Consider the following 17,692-nt stretch of genomic DNA (forward strand, 5'->3'; position numbering starts at 1 on the left):
TATGCTATATTCTCCCATTGAGAACTGAGCACAGCCTGGCTGTGAATTTCTGCACTAACCATCATGTGCTGCTCACAGAAGTTTTTCTGAAGAGGGCTGAGAGATGCGTCAGTCTCTAGGTGGAAAGATGAGAACTTGGTCAGAGCCAGTTTCTTACTATTTCCAGATAGCAGGGTAATAGCGCTAAGTCCTCCCAGCACTCACAGAGGTACTAGAGATCAAAACCCAGGTCCCATGCTTGCACGGCCGATACTTGATTCTTCTGCCTTCTTCAGCTCCTCCACATTTTACACACAACTTGCTAGTTGACTCTGGGGGCTGTAGACCAGGGAATAGGGACAGTGGTTCCACACTTGTGGCAACTGCTAGGTGATAGTGATGCTGCTAACTCCTGGACCACACTGGACCATGATGGCCATGTTTCATCTCCTAAAGCTAAGCTACTCAGATAACATCCACTCTGGCCTGCCTTCTTTAGGATTTCATGAGGCATCCTTTCCCCGGGCTCGGTAGATGAAGATTGAGGTTGTTGTGAAAACTATTCAGGGTAGTCCAGGAAATGGATGGTTGGCTTAAGGGGACAAAGTGCGTGGATAAGTTGGCAGAGTAGACAGCACATTGAACATCTTTGGACCTTGAGCCCCATGCTTGCCTCCCTGTGTATTCCTCCTCCTGCCTCTTTCCTCCACTCCAATCTGCTCTCCACCTTTTCAGCATGGCTGCCCCAGTTAAAGTGCTCCAGCCCCTCCACACCCCACCACAGCCTGCAAGAATCACATGCTTATTATTTTAAGTTCTGGGTGCTTGGTTGCTCTGCCAGTCAGTAGAATACATGAGCTCTGGATTAAGAAAAATTGAGCAGGAAGGGGAAGTTGAGTTTTGATGATATATTTCACATGTACACATAAACACGCACACACTAAAGAGTATGTATGTATGTAAGGAGAGCTCATTATTGGAGTACCAGGCTGCTCTCTCTCTCTCTCTCTCTCTCTCTCTCTCTCTCTCTCTCTCTCTCTCACACACACACACACACACACACACACACACACATACATGAATGCATACATACGTGCACACAAACACACAATGCTCAAGCTCACACACATACACCATGTGCCAACTTTCAGGAAGTTTTCTTTAGGAGAGGGGAGAGAAATCTCTGAATTTCTGCCTTGTGAACAGAAACTCTGGACTTTCCTCAATTGTACGTTTGTTTTCTTAACTTGAATTTTCTGTATGTGAGTATTTTGCCTGTAAGTTAGGTCTGTGTGCCATGTGTGTGGCTGATTCCCACACAGGTCAGAAGAGGGTGTTAGATCCCCTGAAACTGGAGTTCTAGAATGTTGTGTACCAACATATGGAGGGCTGGAAATTAAGTCTGGTTCCTCTGGAAGAGCAGCCAGTGCTCTTAACCACTGGGTCATTTCCTCAGCCACAAACAAAGCTACTTACGAGTTTATATACGTCAACTCTCACACTTCTTCTTAGATAGGGTAGGAGATGTCAGAGACAACGAACAGTGAAGGAGTCCAGTCATCAGACACACAAGCCTTCTGGAAGTTCATCTGCAACTGCTCGACAGGAATGACAGAGAAAGTGACAGCTAGGATGTTTTGAAGGCAAATGAGTTTGGGGTGGTCCTGAATGTAGTATGGAATCTGTGCAGACTGTGACAGACAGTCCAGGCCTCCTGATAAAGAACCCCATGGGACTAAACCCAAAGCAAGAAACAGCTAGACTAAAAAAAATACAGTTCCTAAGCAGTTCATACCCTGAAGGGATAAGGTAAACATTAATCTGCACCATGCTCTCAGGAAGCAGAAGACTTCTCGAGAGATTTTGTGATCTTCCTAACAGTGTCTGTTATTCACTCTGGAATTCTCAGATACACTGAGACAATGTCAAAATCAAAGCCAGATGGGAAGAGCAAGTTTGTAGGTCATATTTGCTAGGGAAGTTGTCAGGCACGGGATGCTAACGTTGATCGCTAGCTTGGTTAGGAAATTAGATGAGAAACTGGAGGATTCATTGGAGAACTGGGGTGTGTGATGAATAATTAGACAGATAATCCTGAGCTGAAAGATGCCACAAGTGTAAAGAAAACAATAAAGAGGCCTTTTGACAGGTTAGACATACAGGAAGAAGATCAGCTGTCTGGAAGACACCTCAAAAGTCTTATTTACTAAAGGTCCCAAAAGACAAAGGGACAGAAAATTGATATCTACAGCAACAATAACTCAGAAACATACAGGAGGCACAATAGAATGAAATGAACATGCATCTCCTCTGTTTCATTGCTTGCCTCTTATGCCAATTCCTTCTGTATTCTACCTGCCTTCCTATAAAAGTCAGGTCTTTGATTCTCTTGTCCAGAGCTCTTTGTTCGTAGCCACAGATCACAATTGGCAATTTAAATCTAAATTACTGAAATCTAATTCAATTGTATTTTTCTTTTGTTTGTTTTTAAAGACAGAGCTTCTCTGTGCAACCCTGGCTGTCCTAGAACTAGCTGTGTAGACCAGGCTGGCTTCGAACTCAAAGATCTGCCTGCCTCTGCCTCCCAAGTGCTAGGGTTAAAGGCATGCTGTCTTGGTCAGACTATTCACATTTTAAGTACTCAATAGCCGTGTATAGCCAATAGCTGCTGACACAGACAGCACTCACAGGGAACATTTCTGTCAACACAGAAAGTTCTGTCGAGCAGTCAGCTCAACCCTGATGTACGTGTTTTGTTGTTGTCTGTTTGGTTCCCTGGAGTGACATTCAAGGTTTCACACACTATCACTCAACTTGTTCTACTGAACAGAGTAAATCCTTTGACCAACCATCAAGTAAAAGAAGATGAATAATCTCAAGGGTTGGAGTCTGCTGTCTTTAAGAGTACCTTGCATGCAGAGTGGTCTCAGGGCCTGTTCCTGCCAATTCAGGACTCCAGTTACTTCTGTCTAGGAATAAATACCCAGCACTGGATCATGAAAGATACTAAAGTCACAAAGGAAGTGATTATTTAGTTTTGGTCCCCATCAATAAACTCTTTATATTTGAAAGTATGTGGGGCAGGCAGACTTTCATTGGGCTATACTTTGGCTTTACCATTTACTGGCTTTTAAACACAGCTTTTTTTTTGCCTGTTACGGGACCCAGGTTTCTCCACTGGTGGAAGCCATTGTGTTTCTCCTTGGTATCTGGGTTGTGAGGACTTAAGGCACTTTTGTCAATGTGGACATTATAAATTTAGGTGACATCAGTACCATATGGCACCATTTGGGGGTTACAGTGTGGGTCAGGGCTGTGAGCTGTCGTGTATCACGTTGTCTCATGTCTTTGTACTTACAGTGATCTCCCTCAAAGCTGCTGAAGATTCATTTGAGAAGAAGAATGTGACTTGGGCATTGTTTGAAGGTAAGTCTGGTGTCTGGATGCAGCCTCTTTTCTAGCCAGAAAGAAGGGGGTAGAAAACTAGAAAGAAAGGATTCGAGTCTCTCAGTATTTTCATAGCATGGTTATATCCTGGACTGATCTTTGCAGGAGTGAACTGGGAATCACAAGTGGGGTGGTATCCTCCACAGTGACAAGTGGGGGTGAAAGTCTTATTCTGCCCAATTCCATTTGTTTCCTTGTTTTACCCCGCCCCATGGTTCTCCTAGGTGATACTGAGGAGGGACTTTCCCAGGGATGTGAAATTAAAGAATACATTCACTGAAGCTGCCTTTAATTTCTGGTTGCCTTAACAGTTTGGGATCCTAAAGAGTTTGAAAGCTATAAGCAAGTTCTCTTCATCTCACGTTAGAACCACACAGGGAACTTTAACAAACAGGCATGCTTGACTGTTCAGAGAGATTCTGATGTAGGTGGAAACTTATGCATACCTCTCTGTTTGACTCCAGCATGCAGCAGGCTATAATCCATGGGCTAAGAGACCGTTCCCAGTGGCAGTTCCTCCCTGGAGCTTGTCCTGAATGCAGGATGAAATCTGAGGTGGTCCTTTATGCATTTGGAAGGACTGTACATCCAGTCTTGACACACTCTGTAGAGCGATTTGACTCTCTTAAGTCACGTTGTATAACACAAACCTCTGCATCCATTCAAGAATGAGTCTTGGAGTGGTTTTCTCAACAGTGAGGATGCTTCTGCCACTGTAGGGGACACCTGCTGGTTTCAGGGACAGTTTTGGTTGGCTCAAGTGTGGGCATGCCACAAGCAACTTACGAATAACAATAATGCACAGAACAGCCCTCACATCAGAGGACTCTGCCCCCCCCCCCCAAGAGAGGTTTTGGGCCTCTGCTTCAAAGAAGGGACAGTAGAGAAATGGTCATCGCAAAGTAACCGAGGAGTGTGGCCAGAAGCAATGACATCATGCACTCTAAGTTCTCAGGCAGAGTCATCGATGTCGAGGGGCCAAGGCAGGACCTTTGGAAGGATTCCATCTTGTGAAGTCTTTAGGTTGATTGTTGAAGAATGGACTGATCAAAGGCTCTAGGAAGGGGTGTGTGCTTGGCCTCACTACCAGCTCTGTGTGTATGTGTGTGTGTGTGTGTGTGTGTGTGTGTGTGTGAGAGAGAGAGAGAGAGAGAGAGAGAGAGAGAGAGAGAGAGAGACAGACAGACAGAGAGACAGAGAGAGAGACAGAGACACAGAGACACACAGAGAGAGAGACAGAGAGAGACAAAGAGACAGACAGAGAGAGACAGAGACAGAGACAGAGAATGAGAGAGAGAGAGAGAGAGAGAGAGAGAGAGAGAGAGAGAGAGAGAGAGAAGGGTAACTGGCCTTATAGGGAAAGGATAGGGATTCAGAGCTACTTTTCCAGTAGCCTGTTAGAAAGACACCATATTTCTTTGGAAAATTCCATTCTAATTGTGAACATGATTAGCTAACCATACACTTTGATGTAACTACTCAGATTGCCAGGACTGTTTAGTTTAATAGTTGTAAGTAGTTGGTTTTTATTCTTTTCAGATCACATTTTATCCAATAACGCAGCATTGTATTTCAGATTTTTCTTCTACACTTCATAGTCGCATTTTTCTTTATCTCATGACTTTCTCCAAGCAGGGCAGTTCCTGGTTCCCTCTCCCTCTGTCTCTCATTGGACGTTCTCTTGGATAGAGATAAAAGTGGCTCTCTTCCCCATAGGGAGAAGGTGTGGGGGAAAGGAGCAAGGCTGACTCTTCTCCTTGCAATTGAGTAAAATTGAGGCAGCCTGGCTAAGCTTTGCTTTATGTCTCCGACACTGTCTTGAGCACTGGCGCTCTGCTGGCGTGGAATGGTGGAGATGTCTGTAGGATTCTCTAAGCAATGTTCTCACTGAAGAACATGCCAGAGGGAGCCCTGGCTCTGCCTCTGCGATATTTACTATCACATTAGACATCACACTTGCCAGACAGTGGTGGCGCACGCCTGTAATCCCAGCACTTGGAAGACAGAGGCAGGCAAATTTCTGAGTTCAAGGCCAGCCTGGTCTCCAGAGTGAGTTCCAGGACAGCCAGGGCTACACAGAGAACCCCTGTCTCAAAAAAAAAAAAAAATTAGACATCACACTCTCAGGAGTGTGAGGCGCTTTTTGATGGGAGTGATCTAAAGACCGTATTCCATACTTTTAAACTGCAATAGGACAATTAAAAAAAGACTTCATACATTTGGAAGGGAAGGGCTGTAGCAGTCAGTCTTGACACACTTTGCAGCTTGAGTTGAATCTCTAAGATACTTTGTATAATTGGCAACATTATATAATTCTACAGATGTTGATCCTAAGCTTAACTCCAAATTTAAGGGTAAGTTCAATCTGTGGCCCAGTGTGGACTTTCTTCTCCGTAGAGACAACCAAGGCCTGTCAAAGACTGGAAGTTGACAGTCTCACTGTGCATCCTGCATGCTCCAGGCTAGCTGTTTCTATGCCTTCTTTTTCTGTGGTGGTGGTGGTTATGCTACTGGTGGTAACAGAAGCAGCAGCAGCAGCAGCAGCAGCAGAGGCAATGTCCCTGCATTATGCCTTTTTTAGCCCACCACAGCTTCGGCAAGGTCAAGCATGTAGTTGAAACTCTCCCAGGATCTCAGGCCTTTTGCCCTTTTGTTCCTGATTGGAGGAGCTTCAGTGTGGGTTGTAGACAGATATTCATCCTCCTGGGGCTTAGCTAGGCCTGGCTGTGTGCCTGCCCAACAAAACAAGCATTGATTGTCAAGGCTCTTGATGAGATATTGGAGTGAGTTAAAATCCCTCAGGGCTATCACTCAGGTATTTTGCCCTGAGCAAGATGGTATTACAGGCTGCATTAAAAAACAGTGGAAGTACATAGAGCTTTATTGCTGGAACAGCTATTCCCTGGGCTCTTGCCTTTGAACTGGAAACGTGGAACACTGACCCTGGCTTTCTTGACTGCTGTTGCAGGGTGTGTATGTGTGGTGGTGGGGGGAGGTTGGTTGTGCAAAGGAATGCTGGGGTCACCAAGTTTCAAAGCAGCTCCGAATACTCTGTTGGGTTGCCAGGCAACAGGTACTTTTGTCCTTGCCTGGTTCAGTTGGCAGTCTGGAAGGCAGAAGCTGGCACAGTAATATTGTCACCCTGTGTTGGCCTCCCTGTGGTGTGCACAGCCACTGTAGCCTGCTGGCCCCACCATCTGCTTTGGGGAAACCTGGATTTTTTTTTTTTCAGGCTGTCTATAAATGGCAGTGGTGTCTTTAGCAGTTCAGTGGCAAAAGACAAAATCACAAACAGATTTAGGGACTAGAACGTGAGGTTTTTCTATTGCTGTTGAGTGTGTGGGTGTAAATAATGTTTGTTATTTATATATTCATTTACTTTGCATTTATTCATTTTATTATTTATATGGACAGAATGAAGTCCAGCGCCTTCCGTAGTCTGTGCTTGTACTTTACTATGAAGCTAAATCCCCAGTCCTATGTGATCATTCATTCGTTTATTCGTCCATTCATTTTGGGTGCCGTAGAGTTGACCCAGGGCCTCATGCATGCTATGAGCACTCTATCATCAAGCTACATGCCCCAGCCTCCCTCCCAGGTGGTATTTAAAAGCTGGGTTTAGATTTGGCAAAGTGCAGAAGTTCTGTTGAGTTTGGGTCTAAAGGTTTCATTTCAGTCTTCAGACAATGTTATTTAGTTAGGCTTGAGGTTTAAAACTTTTTTAGGCCATCTTTTATAAACAGGTCAGATGTGAAGCTAAGGTAACAGCAGGCCAGCCAGAGAACAGTGTCTAGAACACAGGGCAATTTGCCTACGCTGTCAATGTGAAGAGGTAACCCTGGTGGCTTCTGATTTTGTGACACTGGCTTTTGGCTAGCCTTTGTCTATAGAGAAAACCGGGGCCAGCGGCAGGATCACTGCTTTGAACGGGTTGCCGTCCTTTATGTAGCAAAAGAAATGGTCCCTGGAGACACTGGGAGGACTTCTCAGTCTTGATTGCTGCCTGGTGGAGGAAAAATGGATGTGCAGTTTTTCTCTTCCTGGGAGGTGACACATTTTAAGGATCTTAAAGCTCCAGGAGCAAAGGAGAGCGCACCCACTGTCATCCGTGCATGAAGACCTAAATGCAGATGGGTGGGTGGCGCCCACTGGCATGTGTGCATTGCCCCCAGAGCCTCTGGAGCAGCAGAGCATTACAGAGTGGCCAGATGACGACTGTGCGATCACAGCTACCTGGGAGAGCCAGGTCCCTCTTGCCATGTCTAGGCAAGATCAGAAACCACAACTAGACCTTGGGTTCTTTGCCTGCTACCAGGGTAGAGCACCAGGGTGTGTGGTGTATGTAGGAACACGTGCGGAGAATGATAAACCTCAGAGATCACCTGCAGCCTTGTTCCTCCATGGTCCCTCCAGTCTAGAAACCATCGAGAGATAACATGAATTAACAGGCAGGTGAGGATGCTTTTATCCTGGGCCATAGAAACTTTAGTAAGACAGTTTTCCATCCAAGAAAGAAACAGAAGCCAAATTATCCTGCCTTTTAAAATCAGAGCTCACATCTGAATCCCTTAGAGACGGGCTTTGTCTCCATTTGCCCCAGTTCTGTCTGGTCCAGCAAGGCAATTGGGTTATTTACCACTGTTTTTTTTTCCCATATCGGCCAACTTCCTGGAGTAATATGTTCAATAATGAATAAATCAGGACTAGCTGTGGGCATCGCAGGATTTGGACTGTCCTGTATCCTGGTATCCTGTCCTCAGTCTGGGTCTGTGACCTCAGTTGATCATGACTTGTCTCTCTCAGAATCCACAAGTCCCGTTGTTGAGTTTTGCATTGTTGAAATGGAGGCACAAGCCTGTCCTCTCTAACCAATCCACCCTGTCCGTCTGTAAAGCCACACAAGGACACATGTGCCCCTGTAGAGAAGCAGTTGGGCTTTACTACCGGGGCAAAGCAGCTATGTTTTCAGCTAGAGCTCTGTACATCCCACGGCTTTGCATTGACTGTAACCTGGCTTCCATCAGGACTCTCCCACTAGCATGAGTGGGAAGACCCCATGATTGCTTAGGAACAGCGTTTGATGCAATAAAGAACCTTCCCACAGTGCTTCATTCTTGGACGTAGGACTCTTCTTCCTCCAGCTCCCCTCTGCTTCTCTATGGCTCCAGGAGCCTCATGGGAACCCATCTGAAGGCTCTCTTAACTGTTAATAAAAGTCATCTGCTACATACAAGTCCCAAGATAGGCCAGGCTACCTAGAGAGACTCCTGTCTCATTCAAAAAAAATTGCCCTTGTCCTGTGGCACTTCCTACTTACAGTTTCCACTCAGTATCCATGGAGATTATGTGCCATGACTTCTCCAACACAAAGATATCAAAATTCACAGATATATAAGTACCTTACAAGAAATCCTGTAGTATTTGCACATAACCTGGGCTTCTCTTCATCTCCACATGAGTTATGATACTTAGTACAATGCCTGCGCTACACAAATAGATACTGTGTTATTTAGCCAAGTATGACAAGGAAAAAATTGTCTATTTATTCAGCCTGGTAAGTTTTTTTTTTTAAGAATTTGTTGTCTTTTATAATTTTCTTTTGTTGTGACAAAAAAATCATGGCCAAAGCAACTTACAAAAGAAAGCATTTCATTTGGGGGTTAATGATTCCAGAGGAATAGAGTCCCTGACCATCATGGTGAGGAACATGGCAGCAGGCAGGCATGGTGTGGTACAGGGGCTGAGAGTTCACATCTTGATCCACATACACAAGACAGAGAGAACTAACTAGGAATGGTGTGGGCTTTTAAAGCCTTAAATCCCGTCCCCAGTGGCATACCTCCTCCAACAAAGCTACACCCCCTAATTCTTCCCAAATAGTTCCATCAGTTGTAGACCAGACCAATCATTTAAATATATGAGCCTCTGGGGGTATATTCTCATTCAAGCCTCTACATTTATTTATATTTGTGTACATACATGTTTCCCTGCATGCATATCTATGCACTATATGTGTGCAGTGCCTTGGAAGGCCAGTGGAGTGTATTGGTTCCTCTAGAAGTAGAGTTTTACAATCGTGAGCCGCCATGTGGGTTCCGAGAGCCAAATCTGAGTCCTTCGAAAGTGCAACAAGTACTTTTAGTCACAGAACCATTTCTCTAGCCCCCAATATTGTGTTTTTCTGTTTAATAATAAGTTTGATCCATGACTGATTCAATTTGTGGATGTGGAAACCAGAGACACAGAGAAACAACTACACTTCATTTTTAGTTCAAAATTCTAAGTAGCCAGGGTCAGAAATGTATTCAGAATAGCTTAGATGAAATTGTTGGGCAACTCTAAAAACATGAAAGAACTTACTGACTCCAGGCATGGATTCTGTACCAGGCCTCCCGAGGGCCCTGGCTAGGTAGTATTCCAGTTGACTCAGAGGTCTTGCCAGAAGCTCAAATCTTGAGAATGTAATGTGTGAGATGAATTAAAGTTCACATTAATTAATGTTCATCCTAGAATTTTTTGTTATGAGGAAAACATGTAGAAACAATAATTAGCCGGTGATAGATGATTTGAACAATTATTTAGTGGGCTGGAGATGGCTTGGTGGTTAAGGGCTCCTGGTCCCAATTGTGAAGAACCAGAGTTTAGTTCCTAGCACTCACATTGGATGGCTCACAACCACTGGCAACTCTAGGGGATCAGATGCCTTTGTCTAGCCTCTACAAGCACTTGTACACACACACACACACACAGACACACACACACAGACACATACACACACACACACTCACTCACTTTGAAAAAAATTGAGTATTTTTATTTCCTAAAAGGTTTCCAAAATAGCTCTTCCACTTTCAATCACGACCAGCCCAGTTGGAGTGACCTAATTTAGCCAAGTAGATGGTGCTACACTGGTTTCCTTTTACAAATATTTCATGACTAAGCAAGTCGAATGCACTTATGCATGCACTCAGCACTATGTATTCGGTCTGGTAAGACGTCTCTGCATGCTTCGCCCACTGGAGAGGTAGGATTCTTGGCTTACTGTTTACAGCTGATTTTTGAGAGTTCTTGACATATTCTATGTAGGACTCCCTGTTTGGATATCTGGTTTTAAATACTTCCTCCCAAACTGCAGTTTGACTTTTCACTTTCTTCATTCAGCTGTTCACACAGTGAATCAAATTTACCTTCTCTAATGACTCTACATGTATGCTGGGTGGATGACCAGCCTCCGAGCTGAATCCCTAGCCCTCAAGGTTTACTCAGAGGGAGGATGCCTCTGACTGACAAGGCTAGGATCTGAAGGTTTTCCTCTTGTGCATTTTTTATATTTGAAGTTCTTTTAGTGGTCGCTTCTGAGCTAACCTTTACAACCACGCGCCTTTCAGATCTCTATGTGTATGCTGTCCTTGTGTGCTGCGTGGGGATCCTCAGCGTCCTGCTCTTCACCCTGGTCATTGCCTGGCAGTCTGTGTTTCACAAGAGGAAATCAAGAGGTAAGAAAACAGATAAGGTCATGTCTGGAATGGAAAGCCACCCACCCACACAGGGACAGAAGATGCCGGGCAAAGTATCACCTTGGCGGGAAGGCGTCCTGGGTCAGCAATTGTTTACCTGGAGCCAGAAAGCAAGGGCAATGAGAAGAATTGCTTCTTGTGGGTGTTGCTGAAATAAACTGACCACTGTCACACCAGCTAATTTCCCTTTTCTCTTGCTTCTTCCCTCCGGGGGCTTTGGGTTTTTTAACCATGATCATGGTATTCATCCTGAGCTGGCTGTGGAGGGAGCAGCTTGGCATTACATTTGGGCTCAAAGAGTGACTTTGGGGGCTAAAGTTCTGAACCAAGGGGCTTGTAAATATCTTCTTGGCAGGCAGGTGAGACCTGGGATCCCTGTCCAGTGCCTGCTCCTTTCTTGCAGAATACCTGATTCCCTGGAGGCTGTCCTCAGTCCTCTCTCTCCTTGTGCTTTCTTTCTTAGACATTTGTAGTCTGTAACTCCTATCTCCCCGTGAATGCTGCTGACTCTAATGGCCGCCCATATCTCTTACAGAGCTTGGTTTCCCAAGTCTAGCAAGTCTAAGAATCTGCTCAGCTATCTGTCTCTGTTCTGTTCTCCAAAGACAGCCCGGTGGATCTTCTTCCAGGGTGTTAGCTGATTCCTCTGGCCTTGCTTGAGGTTCTCTTTCTTTAACACCTCCTTTAACTATTCCTCATGCACACCCTCCCTCAGAATCTCCAAAAGTAGTGGGGAGAGGACACAGTTGTTCTCAGAAATAACCAAGACAGAGCGAGCCCAGTTTCAACAACACCTCCTCACTGAGTAGCTAGGGATGCCGCCTCTGTCCCTCTTCTTTATGGAAACTTGGGGGACAAGAGGGTGTGGATGAGGAAAGAGTTACCTTCTATTCATGTTCACAGGGTAACCTTTAAATCGGGGGATTGAATGACAGCTACAAAGGGGACCCTCCCCAGTGATGTGGGCAAGACTATGGAAACCAGGAAGGGAGATGTGCATCGAGCAATTGGTGCCCATGGGAAACTGTTGCTCAAGGGGTGAGGAGGAAAGGTTCTGGGACCTATAAGTGCTGTTGTTGGCATGGCTGCTTTTCCAGAGGACCTGAGTTCAGTTCTTGCCACCAACATGATGGTTCACAACCATCATGGACACATGAACATATGTGCAGGCAAAACAACCACACATAAATAAAATAAAATAAAATAAAGTAAACTAAAATATAAAATAATAAAATGAAATGAAATAAAATGAAATAAAATAAAATAAAATAAAATAAAATAAAATAAAATATAGAACTGCAGTTGTAGGATAGGTATTCCATAACAATTCAGCCAATGTCTGGCTGGTACAACAAGAGGGCTGGCTCAAGAATCCTGTATGCACTGCCTCCCTCTTCCAGCACAGCAGTCCCTAGATGTTAAACCAAAGGCAGCAAGTATGGAAGACAGAGATGCCATCAGCAGCTTCCAGGGGTTGGATGCAGTTGACAGGGAGCAGAGAATTGCACATGCAGCCCTGGAAATGAGGCCAGGGCTACAGGCCAGATTTCTCTCCACTAGAGCCCGAATGCTTCCCTCTGGCCTTGTGTTTCACTGGGCTGCCCTTGGGTACCTTCCTCCACGGCTCTGCCACCCCATTAAGATATGCCAGCATTTCCCTAGTTCAGAGTCCTCAGCTGCTTCTCTGAGCTTGTGGCAAATGTTGCCCATGGGTGTTGGCCCTTTGCCTCTTTTCCAGAGAACTCTGTGTGAGGCAGAGGCCATGCATGTGACAGATCCTCCTTGGAATTTGGCTCATGACAGATGCTCCACAAATGATGAACAAATAGATTTGCTTTCCAGCTGCTCTGCTCCCAGCTGTTGAAGCTTAAAAGGCACCAGCGCTAGCAATCTCTAGGCTGGGTGTGTGCTAAGGGCAGCTCCACCAGAGCTTGGGAAGACTTGATCTGTAGACTCTGTGGGATTTGAGGCAGGACCCAGGGATTAAAGAAATGCCAAGAAGGGCAGACAGGACACACAGGGGTACCTGGCATCTTCCTCTAGACCTCACAGAAAGACCTCAAGGAATGGGGCTTATAACTGGCTCATCACCCTCCCGTGCCAGGATAGACTGAGGGTGACCACTTGTGCTCCGCATCTGAAGCCCTTCCCAGCTGTCAAGAGCATTGTCTGAGCACCTGCCATAGATTAGGCATGGCTCTGCTCCTCCTCATCCTATGTAGCCTGCATGGTTCCCACGAGACGATGAGCATGGTGATGTCCCTAAATTAGGCAGTGACAGAAGAGAGGGTTCTAGCTATGTTCTAGAAAATCCACAGCCATCTGAGGGTGACCTTTGCAAAGGAACTTTCCTCCAACTTTCCATGGAGGTTATTGATGAGGTTCTTCCCAAGCAGATTCGCCTGGCTTCTGTGGTTCTGATGTGTCCGAGTTTCAGAGAGGGCAGTTATCCTTTATAGGTGACTCTTAAGGGCTGCATAGGACGTGTATGAAGACATGGTGCTATGGATTGAGCATACAAGGTCCTTACCACAGACTCATGTGTTTGAGGCTGGATCCCGAACTGATAGGACTACTTTGGGAGGTCCTAGGAACTTCACGAGGGTCGCACATAGCCAGAGGAAGTCAGTCACTGGATCAGGTTCTTTGGGTTTCCTTGTCGGTGGCCTTGCCCTTGTTTGTCTTCTGTTTTGTGCCCACCAAGAACTAAAGAGCAGTTAGTTGCTGCTCTGTCTGCCTGAGCACACCAAGCCGAATGTCAACGTGCTGAACCCTCTGTAGGCTGGGAGCAAGGAACTCTGTTCCCCTTTTCAAGTGCCCTACACAGCTGCAGAAGGGTCAGTAATTGACATACATGTGACAGAAGCGAGTATGGATGGATTCAGAGAGACTTTAAAATCTGGGAGTAGGGCTGTTCATTAGCCCCAACTTAGGAGTCTTTAGGAAATTACAAAACAAAGTACACGCATTTGGTTTGTAGGCCCTTGTAGCATCCATCGTCTACTGAAATGGAATGAAATGACACTCAGAGACCTTATGTTCAAATTAAGTGAGTTTGAGTCCTAGGTTCTTATGAATGGGTCCTTCCTCCTCAGTGCGAATTCCAGAGGGTCATTGAACGGGAACAAATCATTTGTAGATTATGTTATTATTATATTATGCCTAATATCCCTGTCTTCTGCCTGACAGGTAGAGTCCTCATCAGCACCACAGAGTTATCCCCTGAGAAATCAAAATTATCCCTGGTTGTTGGAGTCCCTTTGAATACTAAAGCCACAGAGCAGAATATTTCCAGTTTTGATGCTCTGTGCCCTGAGCTCAAGGACATTGGGCTTTTAGAAACTGGTAGACAAGTCCAGTGGGGGTCCAAATCCTTGTGTGGCTCTGCTTCTGCCCCAGTGCTGTCTGGGATATTAATCCCGTGAGTCCTCATTTCCTGGTGGGGAGGAAGGGAAGTCAGAGTGATGGTGATTAGTCCCAGCATCCTTGTCTCTCCCCTGCAGACTTGGGGAGTAAGAAGGGATACAGCCCAGTTACCACAGGCGACTGGGGAATAACTGACTGCTCTGGGAGTCTGGAGTGCCGGGCTGTTTCCATAACAACCACCTGGCCAGGGCATACCACAGGAAGCGGCCTCTCTTGTGGACTAACTGCTGTCAATGGCTGGGGTTCTTATTGAGAACCATTAAGCATCTGTGGGCCATACTACACGTGTCCAAATGATCCTGTAATTCTAAGGCACTTGTTATTGTTTTTATAATGGTCTCACAGCCCATGTATTGAATTATAACAAATTTACATCATTGTGACTACAGCTAAAACTGTAAATAAAAGGCTGAGTGTAGTGCTTGGTTTGAAGAGGGTCCAACTCTTACTAGGGGTTCTACTGAGAGCCTGTTGGTGTTTAGGTTTTCCCCTCAGAGTGTGTTGCTTGGGCCTTTTGCATTCATGTTTGGGGAAGCCAGCCCCTCCTGTAGGGGTCACGGGGCACGGAGGTTTGTGGGCTTTTTCTACCCAACAGTGCTTCTTGGTTTCTGCAGCAACATTTAGACAGAGGATCTCAGGATATCTGACCCACTCCTGAGGACCCTGCAATAGCGTCGGCTCTTCCAGCGCCAAGGGCACTAGGCCAGCTCTCTTGGCTGTTGTTCTGCCCCAGCCATCACTGCTATGTTTCCAGGACACCCAGCTGGGCTATGAGCAAAGCTAATTGTACCCATGTGGTCCAGCCCAGCACAAACACACTCCATTCTGCTCACTAGCACAAACAGCCGTCTCGCTCCATTTTAGTGTCTGCAGTGACCAGGACTGTATCCCAGGCCCCCTTTAGCCGAGTTACCTTGGGGAATACCAGTCCTGGGGTCCAGGACTGAGACCTGAGTTCTGGTGGTTTCTCGGAACACGGGTTTCCAAGACCACTGCTTTTCAGGAGCCCATCTGGTCTTGCTGGCCCAGGGAACTGGCCCAGTGATCCCCCAGCCTTCTGTGCCTGAGCTTCCAAAAGTATACTCTCTACAGAATCTTGGGACCAGGCAGGAAGACGAGGAGTGGCGTTTACTTACCATGTGTTCTCTTCTATGTGAGCTCTGGTTCCGTCCCACTTACAGTCTGTCTTCTAAGACCAGAGAATGGGCAAACCAAGGCTCATTACAACCTATCTTTCCCCTGCCTGCATCCCTGTAAGGAGAGGCAAAGAGCCTATGGGCTTTTCCCCCACAAGTGCAAGGCAGAGGGAACAAGGCACTGTGCCCCACTCACAGCCACACTGGGGTGGGTGAAGGTACTACAAAGGACAGAATGGGTGGCTAGGGTGACAGAGAACAGAAGGGTGACCTGAGGAGGTCAAAGGGCTCAGCAGCCTGGAGTCAGAGACACCTGGCACCCCCAAGGTCAACCTTGTCCTTTGTCCCAGGGCAGAAAGCTCCACTGGTTCTGTTGGGTCCTGCTGGTTCTTGAGAGGCCCACTAAGAATGGTGAACAAGAGGCCATCTTGCCTATGTGAATCTAGTGTATCTTCTAGTAGGGTCCTTGAAAGAGTCCTAGACTTGGAGCATAGGTTGGAGTTCATTTTTATCTACAAAGAAAGTCTTCAGAAACCACATAGAAATTATATTTGAGTCCCCAAACCTTCAGACTGTAAATCAGGTATCCCCCCTACCTTTCAGAACTGGGAGTCCTAGTCCTGGGTGTGGGCACAACACACATCCTGTTAGCTTGCCTTCCATGGATGTGAAAAGATCCCGGAGAAAATCAGCTTAAAGGAGGAATGGTTTCTTTTGGCTCACGAATTCAGAGCTTTTAGTTTCTGATCACTTAACCCCCATGGCTTTGATTGCCCCTCAGGGAGGCAGCACCTCACATCAGAGAGCATGCCATGAGCAGAACACGTCATCTCCTGGTGTCTCCGAGCAGGGACAGGAGCCCAGAAGAAGCCAGTGAGCTGGGAAGCCTGGTACGCTGCACATCTTGTTTTGGACTTGTTCCATTTTGACATGGTCATAGCCTCTCACCAGCACATGGGACAGAACACAACAGACAGGGACCATTATATATGGTGCCTTTCATTGGCCAAATGAGGCTGTTAAGTGGTTCCTGATGCCGAACTTCTGTTTCCCCTGTGTGACAGAAGTGGGTGCTATCATACTATTGGCTGTGCAGTCCTGGAGGGATTGTCTGGGCAGGTCTGCTTCCTGGAGGCAGGGACTCTTGGGTTCTACATGGTGAACAGTGTTGTGCACAGGGAGAGGATGCACTTCTGCCCTGACTCCTAGGAAATGCAGGCAGTGCTGTGGCCTAGAAGTCAGGCAGTGTTTTCCCAGGCTGTGGGGCTCCAAGACCTGAGGGTTTGAGTGGGTAGAGAAAGCTCTCTGAAAACAGGGTCCTGGGTACTATGGAGATTCTGCTTGGGACTGCTTCAGTGAGAGGGGAGCTCTTGTGACTGGAGTAAAAACATCCACAGGCTGAACGAGGGACTCAGAAAGGCCTGGGAGACCATAACGAATGCAAGGGAGACAGACATGACAGACATGTGTGTGTGTCTTGGGAGTCGGGGGAGGGAGCAGAGAGACAGAAAGACAGAGTCAGAGACAAGGATCAGCTGCACTCTGGACTCTGGCACTGCAGTGGAGCTGCTGAGGTGGGGGTGTGGATTCTTCAGCCTGTGATAGACCCATCTAGGAAAGTTACAGCCTTCAGGCCCGACATACTTCTGGAGTCTTGGGTGATGACTTTGAGCAATGAGGTTCGAGCTGAGAATGAGGATAAGGGTAGGTGGTAGCAAGAGTCTAGAGTTGTAGTCTATCATCAGGAAGAATGAAAAGTACTGGCCTTCCTTCCAGAACCTTCAGAGATCACCCAGAATGAGACCACGTGTCTTGTGTTTTTATCTCTGAGGACCAATGCTACATCCTGGGTGCTGGGGGGTAGTGATGGAGGGTTGTGCTATCAATCACCCATGATGGGCTTCTTCTCCTTCTGGTCTCCTAACCCCAAGAGCTAGTAACATAATTAGGATGGCCCTATCACTCTGGGTAGTCTCCAACACATTCGTGAACCATTGCTGTGTGGTCTTTGCCTCCACAGAGTCCAGGATAAGCTGGGGCCACTAGAATGTGATTGGCATGCTGCTATACCTAGTGACCGCAGACTGGGTGCACCCATTCTTCAGAAGCTTACAATGTCCAGAGTTACCTGTAGGCCTGGGTGGTCCCTCTTCCTCAGTGAGAGTGTTGGCTCCAGGTGTGTTCACT

The 17,692-nt window shown here is 46.4% G+C and overlaps 1 protein-coding gene across 1 annotated transcript in view; it reads left to right on the plus strand.

The window, feature by feature from the left end:
* Vstm4 (V-set and transmembrane domain containing 4) overlaps nucleotides 1-17,692 on the plus strand; it is an 85,363-nt gene that overhangs the window by 27,659 nt on the left and 40,012 nt on the right. The window contains exons 3-4 of the mRNA XM_052190144.1: nucleotides 3,340-3,405; nucleotides 10,815-10,922. Of these exons, the coding sequence (XP_052046104.1) occupies nucleotides 3,340-3,405; nucleotides 10,815-10,922 (174 nt within the window). The remainder of the gene's footprint in view (nucleotides 1-3,339; nucleotides 3,406-10,814; nucleotides 10,923-17,692) is intronic.

Source organism: Apodemus sylvaticus, chromosome 8 (assembly GCF_947179515.1).
Source record: "Apodemus sylvaticus chromosome 8, mApoSyl1.1, whole genome shotgun sequence".
NCBI classification, from domain to species: domain Eukaryota; kingdom Metazoa; phylum Chordata; class Mammalia; order Rodentia; family Muridae; genus Apodemus; species Apodemus sylvaticus.